This window comes from Cynara cardunculus, assembly GCF_001531365.2.
Source record: "Cynara cardunculus var. scolymus isolate 2C chromosome LG 2, CcrdV1, whole genome shotgun sequence".
Lineage (NCBI taxonomy): Eukaryota > Viridiplantae > Streptophyta > Magnoliopsida > Asterales > Asteraceae > Cynara > Cynara cardunculus.
This window is the reverse complement of record NC_037529.1, coordinates 2,125,450-2,146,381: the sequence shown is the minus strand read 5'-3', so window position 1 is coordinate 2,146,381 and position 20,932 is coordinate 2,125,450. Positions and strand designations below refer to the sequence as shown.

The window sequence follows — 20,932 nt, the reverse complement described above, 5'->3', positions numbered from 1 at the left end:
ATAATATCGATATATTTTTGTCAAATTTTTATGATATCTTCAAACATATATTTTATTCAAAAATAAAAACATCATCGCTTTCTCAAAATCACATAAAGCCATATTAGAACATCGACTGAGATAAATAATAAAATGAAATATTAAAATCATGATGTATCTCACTGCATTGCACGAGTACGCTTCTAGTATATATATATATATATATATATATATATATATAAACTATAACTTTTATATTTTCTTTTCAAAAAATTTATGAAGTTTTCAATTTTATATTTTTTCCTCAAAACTACGTAAAACCGTATTATAACATCGACAAAGTCAAAGAATAAAACGAAATATTAAAATCGAGATATATCTCGCTGCATTGCACTAGTACCATTATAGTATATTATAAAGCATTTGACTAAAACTCTTAAAAACTATTTTTTATACATAAAATATTATTTATTGATACATATTACTTAAAATTCAATGTTACGAGTAAATTATGCGTAAGTACAACTTATTAAAGCTCTGTGCTTGAATTCCTGTAACTAACTACAAATAAACATAATCAAATATAATATAAACATTTAATTTTAAATATAAAAAATCTAAAAATAATATAATTAAAATAATTATTGATTTCTAACAAAATATTTAATTATTATTTTTATAAAAAAATTATATTATTAAATCAAAAATAAATTAATTCGTTATTAATCCTAAATTAAATTATAATATAAAAAATAAGAACTTTATAAAAAAATATATTATTAATCCATAAAATACCCTTAATTAATATTTTAAGTTAAAATTAGTAATTTTCTAATTTAACTTTTGATTTGTGGTTGAGATTGGATCTCACAGTTAACACAAATAAAACTATTATAGTTTGATTAGGCATATGCATATATAAGGAATGGTTCAAATGAGAACAATTATGATTTATGTAAATGAGAGAGCACTTAAAAACCAACAGTATATAAGATAACAGAAAATTGTTGATAACTACCAATTAATTTTCATTTATTCTAATAATTATTATAGGTTAATTAATCTGAGGCCAATAATTGTTCTTGCATTTTCGTAAAATAGAGTTGTCCTTTTTTGAACCCCGCCTATATATAGCGGCTATTCAAAGAAGAACTTAATAATTTGTGATGACCGTGAGATCTAATGTTAACCACAATTAGAAAATTAATAATTATGATATTTTTAACTTGAAATATTAGTTAACAACATTATAGAGATTCCAAAAATCTCCTCTCTCCGGCGAACTATATTCCCGCAAATCTTATTCCGACAAACTTTATGTGAAGACAATATACACAGTTACACACTGTTATATAGAAAATAATATTGCTAAAATAATACATACAAACGATATTCAATGTGATACACATCTGTACATACAACATGCAAATTGTGATACCCTTATAAAGCAACTAAAATAACAAAAATACACATTTAAAGCAATGAAACTAATGAAAATACATACCGTGGTACACTTTATAAAACAACGAAAATACATTTTGAACGTTATGAATGATACACTTGGATCCATAAACATTTTTAAAAGACAAAATATATTAGGCAATTAACATATTGGGTAACAAAAATTAATCAAATATTTCATTTAAAAAAATTAATTAAATCCTTTTATGAGTTGCTATAAATAAAATTACTAAATTATCTTTTTTACTTTGTTTAAGAAATATCCTTAAATATCTCAAATTAGTTGTTCACATTCGATAAAACAGTTATCACAAATTACACAATTCTCATTTGATTAGGCCTCTCTCTTTGTGTGTGTGTGTGTGTGTGTGTGTATATATATATATATATATATATATATATAAAGAGAGAGAGAGAAGGGGGGGGGGGAAACGATCAAATGCAAACCACCCATATTTGTACAAAGCATGCAAACCACCCTAACCTGTCAGTTTCATTGTTTAATTTTATTAAATTTTTTCATGAAATTGTTTCATATAATATTTTTTTTGATGAAGTTGTTTCATATATGGTTATGAAAATATTTCCTATAATTTATGAAATTTTAATGACACTGTTTAATGTATTTCTCTAAAATTAATATAATGAAGACGATAATATCCATTATTAACACTCTCCACAATAAAAATGAGTAATCAATCTCTCATAATTACAAAATAACGAACAAAATGAAAAATTATGATTGGTTGAATAAAGTTTGTATGATAAATTTGTGATAATCTTTAGAACTTGTACATCATGTTTTATGTCATATGATTTATTTTCCATCTAAGAATAAGATTTAGAATATTAATTAAAATATATTTGTTTCACATATTCGATTCAAAGTGTGAACCCTCTTGACATGAAAAACAAAATATACACATAAATGTGAACCAAATACACACACACACACACACACATATATATATAATAAACACATTATGAAACAAATATATATTAATTAATACTAAAAGAGTACTTGCGCAATGCAGCAAAACACATATCGGTTTTAATGTTCTATTTTATTATTTGTCTCTGTCGATGTTATAATACGATTTTATGTGTTTTTAAGAAAGCATTAATAATATTATTTTTGAATAAAATATAAATTTGAAGATATCATAAAAAAATTTAAAAAAATATATCAATGTTAATATCAAATCAACTATTTAAAAGTTATCCATTTTATGTAATTTCTATAATTAATTTTTTATTATAATTTAATTTAAGTTTAATGACGAAATAATTTATTTTTGGTTTAATAATATAAACATTTTAATAGATAATAATTAAGTATTTCGTTAGAACTCAATGATTATCCTAATTATATTTTAGATTTTTTATATTTAAAATGATATGTTTATCATGTATTTGATTATGTTTATTTACAGTTAGTTACACAAATTCAAATACGAAGCTTTAATAAGTTGTAGTTATACATATTTTACTTGTAACTTATATTTTAAGTAATATGCATCAATAAACAATACTTCATGCATAAAAAATGGTTTTTAAAAGTTTTTATCAAATATTTTATAATATAGTATAAATATTTAACTTAGAAAAAGTTTTAAATGATTAAACCCGTGGATATCGTAAAAGAGTAGCAGAAGAAATGGGTTGAGATAGATGTTTAACCAACCTTACAAGGTTACTGAGCCTACAATAATTTAGGCCCAAGTTAACAGAACCCAGTTAAAACCCAAGTTAAAAAAAGCGTAGCTAACATATATGGCCAGGAACGCAGGGTCTTCTCCCACATCGGCCATTGTTGCAGTACGGAATGTGTTTATATTATGAAGAAACGGAGGTGAGGACACGACCTTACTTGAACAGGATCTGTTCTATAGGCTCGTACCTCTGTATTCTTGATTCCTAAGAAGACAGAAACCCATATCTGGTTGATGAGCTACGACCATGTAACCAGAGCGTGATTAACAGATAACCATGGTCTCGACCATGACTCAGTAGATGATCGTTGCCACCCCCATCTGATGGGTTCTGGCATGGTTACATGGTTGTCTGACAGATAACTATTACCTTTTTCTTCTTTTTCATCTCGTTTATGCTTGCATAGCAAGTGCTCGACGAAATGCCTGAATGAGGTTATGTGTCTCCTACAGGTATGATTCATCTTTACTATAATCGTAGACAAAACAAATCAGACTCAAGTAACCAAAGTTCTTTTTACCTTTCTATCTCTCAGCAGTTTGTTGAAGAGAAAAAAAAAACAAGCCACTTGTTTCAGACTTGAACATTGATTCACCAATAAAATACATAGCGGTGATAACTTAAGTAACCAAAAGATTTGCGGTAAGTAAGCCTAAAAGAATAGCTCATAAGTAGGGGTGGTGTTAACAGATTACCAGGTTAGAGCTCCCCTCAAACTCAGAATAACTTTTTAGCAGTACTGCAAACGTGTAATTAGGATTTCTAATCAGTCAAACCCCACTAGGCTACTTGGCTTTGCAAATGTTCTTAGGAAGTCTATATTATTTGTACCTAGACGAGCTTCATAAGCTTCTAACTATGCAAACCACAATGTTTGTGATGCATATATTCGCCTTCAATCTTTTCTCCAGGGAGAAAGAGGTAGGCATGATGGGTGAAGGATACATGTGGATTATAACCAGTAAAGACTACAAGCTTCCTGGATTCCTTGGATGTTGAAGCTATCAAGTTGAAGCAGGGGGCAGTGGGTAGGGAGCTTCATGATTTTGAGTTGAATTGGAGAAAGGAATATGCTGCTTTAAACCCTTTTGTGGAGTTTAAGGAGGTGGATCCTAATGGTATATGGGCATATGATGCAGTTTGTGCACCAACAATGGGTGTTGAAAGGGTACAAACGAATTAGCTTCAAAAGATTTGACCACCATTAGTAATAGTGGCACATCTCGAATGGGTGCAACACGTCTCAATGAGATGTTATTAGTTGAGTTTAATGGTGTAGGTGGTGAATTCAACTTATGAAATTCACAATTTCGATCAGTGATCTGGGCATTGGCACACTAGCACGAAATGCCAAAAAAGACGTGGATCTGCGAAAATGAAGAATTTCCAGACAACAAATTGGACCAACTCTATGGTTTGTCTTTTCAATCCTTGTTTATGCTCACAGTAAGCTCTCTAACTCTAATCTCAATTTACTTGGAGATTTGATCTTTATTGGCACCAATGTTCCTATTCACATTTGTTACATATACCCACAAAACTTATATTATATTATATTATAAAATATTTAACTCTTGCTTTAAAAACTTTAAATCTTAAAGGAGGACAAATGTTAAACATATTAACTAGGGGTGCTCAAAAACCCGACCAACCCAACGCGAAATAACCCAACCGGAAGCAACCGATGTCTAATCGAGTTGTAAAATTGTCAAACCGTAGGTATTGGGTTACTATTATTTGAACTCAACTCAACCCGATGAACCCGATATCTTTTTATTTCTTGGATTTAATATGATTGTTGAATTTCTATTAGTATGTACATTAGACAATTATACTATCATGTATGCTTTTCATATACACATATTTTCAATCTATTCATATCTTTATATAACTCATTCATATAAATGTTCAGTAATTGTGAACATATATATATATATATATATGTGTAAATTGAGAAAATAAACTGAATATGATATACGTAAGAAATATGGATAAGTTGTATCAAATGATTGATGATGAAAAAGAAATTATGAATAGAGAAATAACATATTCAAGGTTAAAAGAATATTTTAATATACCAAAGTATCAACCCGACCAACCCGTACGGGTTGGGTTGGGTTGCACTTTGGTTAAGATTTTTCCAAACCGCAAGCATTGGGTTGAGTTGTTCAAATGTCTTCAACCCGATCAATCCAACCCCTGAGCACCCCTAATATTAACAATGTATATGATACCAAAAGGAATTTGGTCTAAAGGTATATGAGTTTTTGACCTCCTAGGAGATCATAGGTTTAAACCCTACAAAAAGTGAAAGAGAGTGTATGAGTTTATTTGTTCAGGTTTAAACCCTATAAAAAATAAAGAGGGTGTGTGAGTTTATTTGTTTTATCTGTCGTATATTTATATTATATACCTAAAAAAACAATGTATATGATGTATTTTAATTTTTATAATATTCATATTTTACCTCTTTTAGAGTTTGGTAAATTTATATTACCTTTTCCATATAAACGATCATGTTTTGGGAAACTTGATCCTTTATCTGAATTTAAAAATCTAAATCTATACTATATTATAAAATATTTGATAAAAAAATTTAAAAACTATTTTTTATGCATGAAGTATTGTTTTTTTATGCATATTACTTAAAATTCAAGATTAAAAATAAATTGTGTATAAGTACAACTTATTAAAGCTCTATGTTTGAATTCGTATAACTAACTGCGAATAAACATAATCAAATATATAATAAACATCTCATTTTAAAATATAAAAAAATCTAAAATATAATTAGGATAATTATTGAGTTCTAACAATATATTTAATTATTATATTTATAAAAAAAATATTATTAAACCTAAATTAAGTTACTTCATTATGTTAAATTAAATTATAATAAAAATTTTGAATTAAAAAAACATACACAAACAAGAACTTTTAAATAGTTAATTTGATCTTAAGGGGGGTGTTTGTGATTGTTTATAAAAATAACTTATTGATTTATTCCGGTATGGCACCGGTAATAAACACTTTTGAGTGTTTGGATAAACAACTTATATCGCCAAACCGGTAATAAAGATTTTTTGAATAAGTTAAACCCTTCTAACTTATAATAAGTTGATAAAGACTTTTGTAAAAAAACATAAGTTGTTTCAAATAAGCAAACCCTAAACACCCCCTAATATTGATATATCTTTTGCAAATTTTATATGATATTTTTAAATTTATATTTTATTTAAAAATAAAAATATTATTGCTTTCTCGAAGCCAAAGAAAGTCGTATTATATCAACATTGATAAAAACAAAACAAAACATTAAAATCGAAATGTGTCTCGACGCATTGCACGAGTACCCTTCTAATTATTTTAAATATATACATATATACACATATTAAAAGATTATATAAAAAGGGAGTAGTTTATTCTTCTTAATTTGATATTCATATTCATATATTTTTCTATTTTTTTAACCTATTTTTCAAAATTTTAATCACAAGTATATTTACAAGCAAATACATCCATCAGATATTTTTACTATACTGGTGCAATGGGTAATAACGGAAATAAAGATTAATTCGTTGATTCTACGAATACCCATTAATTCAACGAATATCGAACCTTCGGTGTCAAATCTGAAATCACTGTGAACTCAAAATTTGGAAAGAAAATGGAAGTTCTTGAGTTTCCTCTACGACCATCCAAATCACACAAACAAAAGATAGGCCAAAACAAAACAGCCTTGAGAAAATACTATGAGCTGAACGTTAAAGCTCAAATGAAAAAAAAAAAAAACATAAAAGGCGTCCAAAAAGATGTACAAACAGTGTATCAAACGTTATGCACATTTAAAATGCCAAGGACAAAACCAAAAATTTTAAAATGCCTCATTTTACGTATATGGAAATCAAGCCCCAATTTTTGGATTTCAGATTGCTTCGAGTTTGGGTTGGCCGGGTTTCAGATTGAGGTCAGGTCGGGTTCGGGTTGAGTTATAATGCGCAAATTATATATATCCAATCGATATTGATGATGAATTCAATCGATAGTATGCTTAGAAATTAGAATTCAATCGGTTGAGGTCAGTCGGGTTCAGGTTGAGTTAGGATTGATAAATCGATTTTGATGAAGAATTCAGTCTAATATTTGTTTTTATTGTGTTTTCTTGTAAGTAACGGTTGTTAAGATCATTTCGGAAATTAATTAACACACAATTAGAAATTACTTAGGGGCTGTTTGGTTCATGTTGGGGAATAAAAATAAAAATGACAGGTTTCATTCCCCAGTTTAATCTGGAATGAAAATTTGGGCTTGCGGGGATTAAGCTCATTATATTATATAATACCAAATAATTTCTTTTATTTTCATTCTCATTAATTACTACTTAATACCTCTAACCAAATACTAATATGAACACTATTTTCAATCTTTTGATTTGTTAGATCATGTTTAGGATAATATGTAAAGTTAAAAGTTGGATAAATTTGCTGTTAAAAAAGGAAATTTAGAATAATTTAATCTACCATCTAAAATATATATATAACAAGTTAAATTATAGTTATATATAGGGGACTTTTTATTTAAGAAAATAATTATAAGAATCGATGCATCATGTATTATTTTATATGATTTTTTCATCTATATCTTAGATTTAGTGTATCGATTAACATGTATTCGATTTATAACATAATACAATCAAAAAGTTTCACGTTGTGAACCGAATTCATATGAAACAAACACATTTTAAAACAAATATATATTAATCAATATATTAAATTATAATAGTAGCTGAAAAAAATCATATGAAACAATACCTTAAATTTAAAGATTTTATGGATTTGAAATCCCAAATGTCCAACAAAATTCTATAAACACAGAATTTTGAAATCCCATGAGGTTAGTTGGTATTTCACGAGATTTCATAGAACTTCTATATAATAATAATAATAATTTAAAATATGTTAAAAATATTTATTTTATAATAATTAATTAATAAAAAGATAATTTAATTATTTTTATAATTATTCAAAGAAGTTTTATAATTTTTCATAAATAATGAAATTTCATTTCAAATCATACAAACCAAACTCTGAATCCTTCCACAAAATCCATTTCATCAAATCAAATGTCTCCTAATTTTTTTTCAAACAAATGCAACATTTTCATCTAAATAAGCAATTTATTTAAAATCTACTTCATATATTTATTATCATTTAAAAATTGTATTTATTAATTGAAAACCAATGCAATAAGGTATTTAACAACGGTCAAATTCAAGCTACAACATTTGGCTCTTTGTGCACTGCAGGGTTTCTGTAGGCTCTCAAGAAAATATGATCCAAGATTCAAGCATATAAAAAGTAAACAACTTCTACATTTGATTTTGATACCAAATTATAAAGAAATTATGTATTTTGCTCAACTGAAATTTTGTGATCATAACGATTTTTCGTATGATCTGAACCCGATGAGGTGGCAAACGCTTCCGTTATGATGATTCATTACCGTTACCCGGTTCTTCTTCTGTAAAACAAAGTAAACCAACAAGATTAGCAGCAATTTATACACACATGATATATATAATGAAATCACAAACGCCAAACCATCCCGGTTCGAGCCAAGATTGTATGAACCAACCCGAACCGTGAAAGCTTTGCACCAAACCAGTCAATTACAGCTGTTCCGGTTTGGTTCCATGGTTCAAAACCTTGAATCAGGCTATGAGTTATTTTCTTGATTGTAAATACAAAAGTTAATGGTTTTAGTAAATAAACAATTCAAGATTAAACCATTTAGCAAGAACCGTTTCACTTTAGCCAAATCGACTGGTTTGATTTGGTTTGTTCCGATTTGAGAGAGAGAGAGAGAGAAAAGAAAATAACCGCCATGAATGAATAGGTTACCGAATAGTGATTTGATTGTTGGCCTCTTCGGTTTGGCTTTCTTCTTTTTCAGTTCAGCTGCAGCCATGAACAGAAAAGAGGATTAGTCACCTGAGTTGGCAAAAGCACATGGACGCCTTTTTTTGGGTAAAACCTGTAACTGTGGGTGTCCGGGTCAGTTTGCACGCAACCCGACTAATTATATGGGGCCCAGAAAATAACATTTAGGAAAATTCTTGGTGGCCCTAAGAAGACTCGAACGGCCTATGTGGAGGAGCACCAAGTCTAGCTTCTATTTCTCAGTGAGCTGGCCCTCAAGGTTAACTATGGACTGTTACAAACTTAGAATAATTATATATAATGGCATTTTAGTCTTTTATGCTATTTCTCTGCTTTTGTTTGCTTTAGCTTATATCAGAAGGCTGGCTTTGTATATTGCTATCATTATTTTCAATCTTAGCATTCTCTATTGCAAGCCCTAGCTTTGTATCTTCTTTGCAGCTACTTCCCCTTTTGCATTTCTTTCAATAATCATGGTATCCAGGTAGGATTTTCTGGTGATGTGGGAATTGCATTTATTTGTTTGATTGGGCCCTGGGGGGTGGTGAAGTAGTATTTGTCTCACATGGCCATGTTGTCAATATATATATATATACACACACGGGCCGGTTGAAATAAAAAGATTAAATATCGTGAGAAGAGAGGTTCATATGTGAATACATTGAAAAAATCCGAACAAAATCTATTTGAAGATGCATATCTGTTACAGATTATTCAGATGGGTTCACATATGCATCTTCAAATGAATCTTTTCAAAGATTCACATATTAACCTTTCCTTCTTACCTTCTCAGACCATCTCCAACAATCTCCAACAACTATACCATAATTTTTCTAAAATAAAGTATCAGAAGTTAAAATCTCTAAAAAAATTACATCTAATTCCAACAGCTACTCCATTTTAGCAATTCTACCATTAATTATATTATTAAAACATTCAATACATTTAATAAAATATTATTTTTCTCCTAAACACTTATTATCAATGTCTCCTATTGGTGAGAAAGAATTAAATACTGTTTCTCTCTCTTAAATATGGAATTTTAGAGATTCTCCAAATTTGGAGAATTCTATCATCTCTCTTCTTTTCTCTTATTTAGCAGACGATATAACATAGATGTTGTAGCAAATATATACTCTAAATCTTCAAAATCTCTAAATTTAGCATAGTTGTTGGAGATGCTCTCACAATGTTTAGCCTCCTTATTTGGACCTCTCACTATATATATACATATATGTGTGTGTGTGGTTTGGGCACCCTAATCCTTTGAGCTAGCTTTTGAGATTGAGTTCTATCCAAACCCATTTATCATTTACTAATGTTGCTTTTGGTCCTCAAGGTTTCCACTTTCTCATTGTTGACGAGTAATTTAGGCATAAAACTGATGATGGTCTCTAGCCCTTTCTAACACTTCAATTGAACTCCATATAAAAGCAATTCTTGGAAATTTCTAACAGAAAGGGGATGTCAAACAGAAAAACAAGTTTAATGCATAACCTTCGACATTTTTTTCTCGATAATAATAATGGCATGCAACAGTCAAGACTTTAATCTACATAATAATTGGATTATAAGTGTATGATGAGAGATAGAGAAAGAGAGAGATACCCATTCCGGGAACTTGATAATCATTAACGATCTCAAAGTTCTTGTATGTGTAGCCAACAAAGTTAATATCCTTGGACGAAAGCATCTGCAGATGTGAGGAAATCGTCAAACGCGTTAATTAATACTGCAAGTAATAAACTGAAGCAAGCATCCACATAAAGAATGAGAGTTCATCTTTGATTGATAATATTACATGTGAAAAAAACATGGGAAGCAGTTTCTGCACAATATTCCGGTTATGCACCCGATGAGCATATTTTGTAAACAACTACTTCAGGTGAGCTTTGAGTGACTGCCATAACTATTTTGCAGCAACTGCTCACCATTTACTCACTCGTAACATTTAAGGAAAAAACAACCGAGATTGTAACAGTTGTTTTGATTAAGACAGAAAATTTACCCTTCTCCATGGTCCAGATCTTGGTGAAGTCTTAATTTGGTGTTCAGACTGAAACATGCAAAAAAAACCAAGTACAGTAAGCCACTTCATGCCCGCAACCAAGTTAGATGGATAGAAACGGGTCAGGTTCAGGGTAAAACCGCAAAAAAAATGAAAATCTAAGGAACGCTCTAGTAACCATTCATCTGTATGGTATACATATGTGCAAACAAGTAATTTGCAAGTATTTTTTTTTTTTTTGATTAACCTAGATATCCAACCCGCTATGCGAGCCGACTAATCCCAGGGTGACCACCTGCTTTGCAGGTATCCCAGAGTCACCGCATTTGCAAGTAATTTTTCCAGTATGCACATGTGCATAACATGCAAACATGCATAAAAACCAGAAAACATCTTCAATTACATGTATACACATGTGCATACTGTACAGATGAATGATTAGGGTGTTAGTTTTTTATTTTTTTTGGGGGTCTTCCCCTTAACCTCACTCTCTCTCTCTCTCTCTCTCTCTCTCTCTCTCTCTCTATATATATATATATATATATATATATATAAACGATAAAAAGAAAATACCTCTTCAAACTTTTCGAAATTTTGAGTATCTAATTCATCTTTAACTTCTGGAATGAACGCGGCTTCCATTTGATATATTCTGTCCCAATCAATACCTTTAAACCAGGGATGAGCCTGAAACGTAATAAAACATCAGAGTCGTGTTATTTGAAATTATTTTCTTGAATAATTTATGAACTTAGAATAGGACACACCGTACAACACCTTTATTTCATCTGCGCCTTTTGAACCGAGCCTGCAGTTGACATTACAGAGCAGTTTGCTGATAAGATCCTTTGCTTCTGAAGAAAGGTGTGCTTCTTGAGGGAACTTCAAATGTGATTTCCAATGTACTATCTACAAATTTAACAAAATTAAAATTTGTAAGCTAATATGTGTATGCACATGACAAAAGAAGATACAATAGGGATTTTTGTATGGTTTTGACATATAAAGTTTTACGAAACTATATTACCATTTCCTCCATGAAGATCACAATCAATTTTATCATTAAATATCTTAAATTCTTGTTTTTTAGGAGAAATTTACAATGAACCATGTTATATTTGATAGAGCCCTATTAATGAGCATAGTTCAGTAAATTTTATATCTTATCCAGAAAAATAAACTACCATCATTAGATATAAAGAAAAACTGGGTGATCCCAAGACAAACCTCACAAGAAAAAGTACGTTGAATTTCTTTTAGATAAGTTATCAATTTAACAAGAAAAAGACGTTGAATTTCTTTTAGGTAAGTTATCAATTTAACAAGAAAAAGAGTGTAAGTACTCTTAAAAAGGTTAAAAAGTAATTGGCGCATTTTTTTTGGAAAGGGGATGGAACCCCCGGGAAAAACTTTATTAATAAAACAAAAAATGACTTACAAAATTAAATGGGTATACCCATTTCTACAAGGAAAGAACACATCCCAAGGAAATGTCATCTAGCTCATTTAAGTTGGGATGAATGGAGCACGCATAAAACTATGCAGGTAGATGAGGAAAACAACATGTTGAAAGAAATTTAATAGTATTGCGAAAAAAGGCTCATGTTTTCTCGATCAAAATTCACAAATGATTGATATAAAAGTAACTTAAACGACATACCTTCCTGCAAGTTGACATTGGATCATCGGAGTAGAAAGGTGGATATCCCACGAGCATTTCGTACATAATAGCACCAAGAGACCACCTGAAGAAGAATAACAATCACATAATCATTTGAATGGAAGCAAGTCAGTGTGTAAAGCATACCTTATTTTCTACAAGAAAACTATATATTTCATCTACATTATGTCATAATTGTTGTCCCTAACAAACTGCAGCCATGGGGGAAAACGACAAACATAATTAAATTTTATGTTGAGGATGGAATGGAAACATTTCTGAAAGCACGTAACGACCCCATAAAGAAATACTAACAGACTACTTACCAATCGCATTCTAACGAATAACCTTTCTTCAGTAGAACTTCTGGAGCAATATAATCAGGAGTCCCAACAGTTGAATAAGCCTACAATTCCCCAATTAAGAATTTAGTAGAAAGAATCAGCAAAAAGAACCTATCTACCAATCATGATATGAAACAGATAGGAGGTTAAATTCACTGTCAACAAAATTAAGACTCGGTGAATGTAAATCTCAATGTCAAAATGACAATGACAGACAATTTTGTTTAAGAAGTTGACAAGGGGAGCATACATCCAGTAAACATCTCATTATCTTGAAACCAATTGAAACCAAGGACCAGACAGGAAAATCTGTCATACAAAACAGCAAAGCCTTTGTCGTTCCGTAGTGCTAAATGCCATTTCATAGATGCTGACTGACAAAGAATGTTAAAATGTTTGATAACCGGAAGAATCATTTCAATATGTGTTATCAACAATATACTGCTGTTATAGAAAAGGAATTATCTGATTTGGTGTAGCGATGGGTAGGACACTTTGATATATTAGTTATGGATTTTTTGCCCAAATCTTTCTAATAACAGATCTCTAGAGAGTAAGATTCTGATGTAAATCTTGTTCATTAAATGGTATTAAATGCATAACAATGTGCCAGACTATTGTGCCTCAGAAGCCGTAGCCCTAATAAGTTAAGAGTGCTCAATAAGCACTAATAAAAAGCGTCTACGGGCCTGTTTGTTAACAGCTTAATGAGCTTAATGGGACTCACAGCTTATTCAGTCAGCTACACATGATTGTTTGGTAGTGGCTCAACGATATAGGAAGTGGCTTATTCGGTAAACTTCTAGGGAGCTTTATGCAGAAAGCCAAGTTTTTTCCCGATTAAAAAACATGCTCATTCCATCTATGAAAAAACCCTCCCGAACAAAAACCTTCCCAATCTATTAGACATATTAATCCACAAGATAGCTTTTAAGATACTTACAAGCGTCCTCCTATTTTTCTGCCAATGCTGCAGTTGTTCTTGTTGTGTGCGTTTTGGAGCAGCGGAATTCCCTTCAACTGTTGAATTGGAGACATTATCAACTGTCGAGAAATCATGATCCTCCAGTGTGCTACAATCTAAAGGTTTACACAATCCGAAATCCGATAATCTCAAATGACCATATCTATCAAGTAGCAAATTATCAGGTTTGATGTCTCTGTTACAATCCGATATAACAAAAGAAGTCAGATATATTACGTGATGAAAACAGAACGAAGTACATTAAACATATCAAACCAATTATAGCATACCTATGTACGTAATTATGTTTGTGGATGGATTCAATGGCTAAAACTGTTTCGGCAACGTAAAATCTGGCTTCATCGTCACTTAAGGTATCTTTTCTCATAAGCAGGGTCATCATGTCTCCACCAGGTAGATATTCCATTATGAGATATAGATATTCGTTATCTTGGAAAGAACAATATAGCTTGACGATGCAATTGCTATCAACCTCAGCAAGTAGATTCCTTTCAGCTTTCACATGCTCAACCTAAAACGGATTCAAAAACTAAGTACATATGGTAAATAAATGAAGCAAAAACATCATCTCGTTTTACAAAATCACATACTTGACCTCTACGTAGCATTTCTGATTTCTTAAGCTTTTTCATGGCGTATACAGTTCCTGTTGTCTTCTCCCTGCATATTCTGACCTACAACATAGGATATTCGTTAAATTGTTTCGATGCCAAAAAAAAAACATATGTGATGAGATATCAAATCTGGATATAATATGTGCAACAAAATTTGAAGTCTAGCTCCTCCAATATATTGTGATTCACAAATTCAAATTCAAGTGTAATGAATCATAATCCACGAGAAAGTTAAACGGGTAAAATCTTGGGAAAGAAGTTATCGTCCGGCACAGCGTAAAAAGACGAAAAAGAAGAAGATTTTCTTCTAAATCAGTTGCAATACTATTTGCTTTCAACCAATGTCATTATACATAGTTTTAATCTGTTATTTAGAAATATATTGAGTAACAGAACACAACAAAAAATACAACAAAAGAAATTCAAAACCAGAAAGACAAAAGAGAGCAACCAATAGCACTACAACGAAAACAGAAAAAATCAGGCAAAGGGTTTAGCAGCCAAACTGGTTTGACAAAAGAGAGCAACCATTACCTCACCAAATGCACCCTTTCCAATCATTGTGAGCAACTCAAAATCGTCAGCCCCCATTTTGTGTCTTTGAAGGCGCATGTATTCAGTTTCCTTCTTCTCTAAAAATCTAAGCAAGTTGTTTTGATCTTCCTCAGAAACGTCACCATCAGCCAATTTTTTCTCAAGTAAGATTCGCCTATCCAGTAAAAAATCAGATGTTACTTCTTTTCTAGGTCCAATGGATTACTATTCTTCATTCATGCAGAGGTTAAAACATATAACTTTGAAGCTTCTTCAAGAAAAAGTCAAAAAACTTCTTTTCCTTGTCTTTTTTGTTTGCATTCATTTCCTACCAACAAAAATATGCTAAAAAACTGTTCATATTCCTGATATATTATGAACCAGACTGATTTATTTTTATGAGCTACAGTAATTAACTAAAATATTAACCACAAGGGTTGTGGCGTAGTGGTTGAGGTCCTGCGGAATGTGGTAGAATATCCTATTTGCTCAGGGTTTTATTCCGGGCATACACAATAACTGTGGCCACTGAGTTTATCAGGGCTGATTTATTGCAATCACAATTTTCCGGGATTAATCCAGGCATTGCCTGGCACACCCTTCCAAAAAAATTAACCAAAATATTAGCAACCACCATGCATCGAAGAAAATTGTTGATCCCCATATTGAGTCTCCAATTTTTTTGTTTGGTGCAATTTGCTACTGTGTGCTTGTAACAAATATCAAAACGAGTATAGTTTCATTAAGCATGTAACAAACCTTTCTCTCCTCTCTTGCAAATTCTTCATTTGTTCCTTGTAATGGTTTTCAATATACTTTTTCGCTGCTTCGACCTTCTGCTTTGTTATATTTGAGGCCTCTTCATCCATCACTGGGTTATTTAAATCTTCATCATCAACCGTTGAATCCTTCTTTCCTGTGCTTGGCCTCAATCGTTCTCTTGGCTGAAACTTATGCAGCCAACTCCTTGCTGAATCCATCAATTGCCCTCAGCACAGGGGATTCATTGCCAACCACAAATCATAACCCTAGAAACCCAGATACAACGTGAATTCTCTACGTCCAACAGATTTCTGCAATCTCATTTACAATACAAAATTTAATCGTAGCTGAACCCAACCGGAAATTGACAGAAATAGCCAATCAGTAAATAAGGTTTCACTTTTTAGCCATTTTATGTCCCAAATTCACTTTTTAGCCTATCCTTACGCAGAAGCCTTATGCAGAAAGTGGAATGCTTAAAATGGTTTTCTCATAATCCTTACGCAAAAAGTGATTTTCTGTGTAAGGACTCCATTTTTTGCGTAAGGATTCTTATTATTAACTTTCTTTGCCGAAAACCAATCCTTACGCATATGTGTATGCCTTAATGCGGAAGGATCGGCTAAAAGGTGAATTTGGGACGGAAAATGGCTAAAAGGTGAATTTGGGACAGAAAATGGCTAAAAGGTGAAACCATGAGTCACCTTTGTTATTTATGTAAATTTCCCAAACCCAACAGCAACGGAGTTATATGTAAACATGTTTTTTCAAGATCACAACCTAACACAATTCATGAATCTTTTGTTTCAAATGAAGCACCATAATTCCTCATATAATTTCTTTCAATGATGTTCATATATAAATTTTTCAACGACCATAACAAAACATATCCCCAATTTTCACTGCCGAATTTTCTATCTTACAGAGATTACACGTAACATCACATATCAAGATTTTAAAATTACGAATCGGGAACCGAAACTTTCACACGATAAGCAATCAAATATTGAAACAAAACTCACGAATCAGAATGCTTCACGGAAGAATGTAACCTCGAAAACATCAACTTACATTGATGTACGAAAATCAATCGGAAGAAGCCAAAAAAGGACCAGGTTGATGAAATTGAATAATAGTCAATCCAAGGGCACTTCGAAATTCCTGTTCGAAAGAGACAGAAACGCAAAATTATAACGATCAATCCAGAAATTCTTCAAAAAAACCGAAGGAATACAAGATTACATATATGAAATAGATATTAGTGGATGATACATACAGAACTAATCCGCCATTTTCGTCGTTGCTTTCTCTCTCTTCGAACTCACCTCCAAAGAATTCTATCTGGCCCTCTATATATACCTTCGGTGGTGTTTTCAATCGCCTTTTTTCCTCTTTTTCACCCTCCGCTCTTTGCCTTGTTTACTTATGGAAATAGAGTAATTTACATTTTTAGTCCTTGTGTTATAATGACTTTAACATGTTAGGTTCACAATCTAAATTTTTTAATAAAATGGATCCTGTGGTTTGTCTGTTATAACGGTTTATGTTTCTAACAATGATAGTGTTAAAAAAAAGTTTCTTAAAGTTAACGAATTTTGTTTAAAAAGTACTACATATATATATATATATATATATATATATGTGTGTGTGTGTGTGTACATATTATGGTTACCCATCCATGAAACTGCATTTGTCATTGCAATCATCCAAATTGCCTTTTTTATGGACTATTTAACCATTGATTTGTAGGATCTCTTTCCATTGAATTTCACCGATGAAAATATATTCTCTAATTAAAGTCTCTTCTCTAATGAGACACGATGAATTTCAGCCAGCACAAATGCATCCCCTTCTCCCCTTTAACTTTCTTTCTAAAGCCAACACAACCCATTATTGCCCTGCCCCTTGTTCTCCTTGTGTCACTGTTGGTTGTTGCCATTTGTCGCTTACCCGTATCGTTATGTCCTCCTCCATACTCCATTTTCCACCTCCCACTCTACCATAGATCACAACCATACCTTGTCCCCATGTTTCTACTTAGTCTCAGCAAGCCATCATAATTCTAAACACTAATTATGGGGTTTGGACTGGTTGTTACAAAAATGTATGAATTACTAACTATCTTCATGGAATTCTTTTACCGGATAAGATGCCGAAAATGGACCATTGAAATTGTTTCACTCAATGTTCTATTTTGAAATATATAATATTTATATACGACAAATGCAACAAATAAACTTACATATCCTCCTCATATTTGGTGAGGTTTGAATCTCTGATCTTCTAAAATATCAAATACCGCTAAGTCAAAGACCTTTTAGTTTGTTTCACTCAATGTTATAGGGAAAGGATGGACATGTGGATGGTTTAAAGTTGATGTCTTGAAAAGATTTTTAATGTTTTAAAGGGTAACAAATGGAAACCCTGAAAATACCAAAATGTCTCTCACTCTAGCATAATCTTTCAATGTCATCAATATTATGGGTCCAATCTGTTAAAAAACCAAACCATGAGAACCAATTTGGTAAAAAATGACTTTATAGACCTAATCCATTAAAACCACTAAAACATAGGGACCGAAAATGTAATTCACTTAAAAAATAATTTTACATTTTTGGCATTTTTTTTTTTGTTGAAAAGTTAGAAACTTTTATTTATTACAAATCTTTATTTCTAGTTCACATTATTTGGAAATAATAATTATTCTTTAATGTCATGTGTTGCTCACATGAGAGCTTTTTAACTCATAGGAAAAAGTAATAAAATAATACCAATTAATTAAGAGAATATATATGGGTTAGGTTCATATGAGACCTGCATGTTTTTATGAAATGCATGAGATCATTTTTTTACACTTAAAACTTTACAAATTTTTATAGTGTTTTGCTATGAAGTTTAAAATACATGAGAACAAATTTTATATTTAAAATCAAGTTATTGATTTTCAAATAATTAAAATTCTAAAATAAGTATATTTGAAAACGGTGTAAAAATCTGTATTTTTATAATTATCATAGTTGTAAGAGCTTCTCCAACGTATTTTTTTAAATTATATTTAAAATGAATAATTAAAATTTAAAAAACTTTTTAAAAAATTGCATATAATTCCTCCGACATATTATATATTTAAAAGATTATAACATTGATTATATTATTGAATATTTTATCATAATAAAATATTATTTCTCTTTCATAAAATTTAAAATTAAGGTTTTATGTTGACAAAGACACATAAAAAAATGTTTCTCTCTCGCGGTAATTATGTTTTCCTATTTTAGAGAATCTAGAGCAAAAATTTGCCTAAAATATTTATTTTCTCCATTTTAAAATCTTTTGGAGATGTTATTGTAGCATCTCCAACAACTTTCTCGAAATGGAGATGCTGTTTGTTTACATCTTAATAGTTTTATTAAGAGGCAACATTTGAATCCTAAAAGATGAATCTTATTTGACAAAAAAAATGTTTTTAATGGTTTAAAAATCCTCTGAATGATTTTGTATTTTGAATCTCACTTAATCATTCAGCGCATTGATTTCATTCCCGAACAATTACCAAACAATCATATTTCATTTTGCACTATGCTATAAGAGCATCTTAATCATTCTGCACCAAATAATTTAACAACTGTCAAACAACCTTGAATATTTTGGGTATTTTTTTTTCTCTCCAACAGATTCTAAAAAAATAAGAAAATACAGGAGAGAAGAAAAAATTCCCTAAAAATGATAAATTAATTGTGAGAAATAATATTTTATTATTCCTACGATAAAAGTCTTTGAAATTAAATGTAAGAGAGAGAGGGAGAGAGAGAATTTTTTATTATACATTGAATATTTTAAAAATACAATTAATATTATAATCTCTAAAATGAATAATATGTTGTAGATGGATTAATACTTTTTAGAGATTTTGATTTTTGACCATATGCGTTTTAGAGAAAAACTTGAAGAACCTGTAAGAAGATGTTCTCAAAAAAATATTACATTCATCTCCAACAGATTTTTCATTTTACATATTACATTGTCAATTATATTACTGAATTATTTTCAACAGATTTTTCAACTTTTCTCTAAAATAAATACTCAAAAAATCACATATTCAAACGATTCTCCATTTTTAGAGACTATAAACAATAATTATACTATTAAAATATTCAATACATTTAATAAAAAATATTATTCATTTCCCCTACACATTTAATATCAGATATTCTTATTGATGAGAACAGTAAAATATTATTTCTCACCCATAAGTAATTCTTTTTAGGAAATTCTCCATATTTGGAGAAATTCCTTCTCTCTGATATTTTCTCCATTTTAGAGAAGGTTTGGAAAAGCTGGAAAAAAAACAGCAACTAAAATCCCAATTTTCTCTATTTTGAAGAAGTTGTTAGAGATGCAGTTATAGTTTTTAGACACATGTTGTAATTCAACTTAAATAAATACGAGCATACTGAAATTATATGATTTGTTCGTTCTTTTTTTTTCCTGATTAGATGGTTAAAACTTTATCAGTATTCGAACACCAAAGATAATAAATTGTTGAAATACAACAATTTAAGTTTATAGATATTCATATGGTTTTACTGCAAAATGTATGGTTAAACAATGCTATAATAATAAATGAAATATCTGATTTAAGATATAAAATATATTGACGATAATCTAAAATCATAAATCGCACATACGTTTGATCGTTTATTTTATAAATTTTACTAGTTATTAAATAAATAAACTTATAAAATAGAAAAAAAAAAACATTATAATATTATAATATAGGTGGATTTAAATAAAAACACAGTTATCTATACTATATTATAAAACATTTGACAAAAACTCTTAAAAATCATTTTTTATACATAAAGTACTGTTTATTGATGCATGTTACTTAAAATTCAAGATTACAGGTAAATTGTGCGTAAATACAACTTAT

At 30.3% G+C, this 20,932-nt stretch overlaps 1 protein-coding gene and 1 non-coding gene across 5 annotated transcripts; one reads left to right on the top strand and one right to left on the bottom strand.

Moving 5' to 3' along the window:
- The first annotated feature begins 3,300 nt into the window (after positions 1-3,300).
- Positions 3,301-3,514, top strand: LOC112508346. The gene has a single exon (XR_003068720.1). It is a non-coding gene; the product is annotated as a small nucleolar RNA U3 (small nucleolar RNA).
- Positions 3,515-8,359: 4,845 nt separating this feature from the next.
- LOC112506528 (serine/threonine-protein kinase tricorner-like) lies at positions 8,360-17,325 on the bottom strand. Of its 4 annotated transcripts, none has more exons than XM_025110642.1 (15): positions 17,276-17,325; positions 17,071-17,160; positions 15,997-16,310; positions 15,238-15,412; positions 14,680-14,763; positions 14,359-14,600; positions 14,048-14,264; positions 13,087-13,166; positions 12,761-12,845; positions 11,878-12,009; positions 11,674-11,787; positions 11,101-11,148; positions 10,701-10,785; positions 9,033-9,110; positions 8,360-8,673 (listed from the first exon to the last, which is right to left on the bottom strand). In XM_025110642.1, exons 3-15 carry the CDS (start codon positions 16,215-16,217, stop codon positions 8,639-8,641), a joined length of 1,596 nt encoding a protein of 531 aa, XP_024966410.1. In that variant the 5' UTR covers positions 16,218-16,310; positions 17,071-17,160; positions 17,276-17,325; the 3' UTR covers positions 8,360-8,638. The 4 variants fall into 4 exon arrangements, with proteins under 4 accessions (XP_024966410.1, XP_024966413.1, XP_024966411.1 ...); XM_025110645.1 differs by having other exon boundaries at positions 9,054-9,110; XM_025110643.1 differs by having other exon boundaries at positions 15,997-16,265.
- Positions 17,326-20,932: the final 3,607 nt, after the last annotated feature.

Bases quoted from the DNA above. Each gene is read 5' to 3' on its own strand.
- LOC112506528 (XM_025110642.1), bottom strand. From the start codon at position 16,217: ATGGATTCAGCAAGGAGTTGGCTGCATAAGTTTCAGCCAAGAGAACGA. The intron at 12,846-13,086 runs GTAAGTAGTCTG...ATTCTTCTTCAG, and splicing joins TATTCGTTAGAATGCGATTG to GTGGTCTCTTGGTGCTATTA. The intron at 11,149-11,673 runs GTATTTTCTTTT...TGCATGTTTCAG, and splicing joins ATTTCGAAAAGTTTGAAGAG to TCTGAACACCAAATTAAGAC.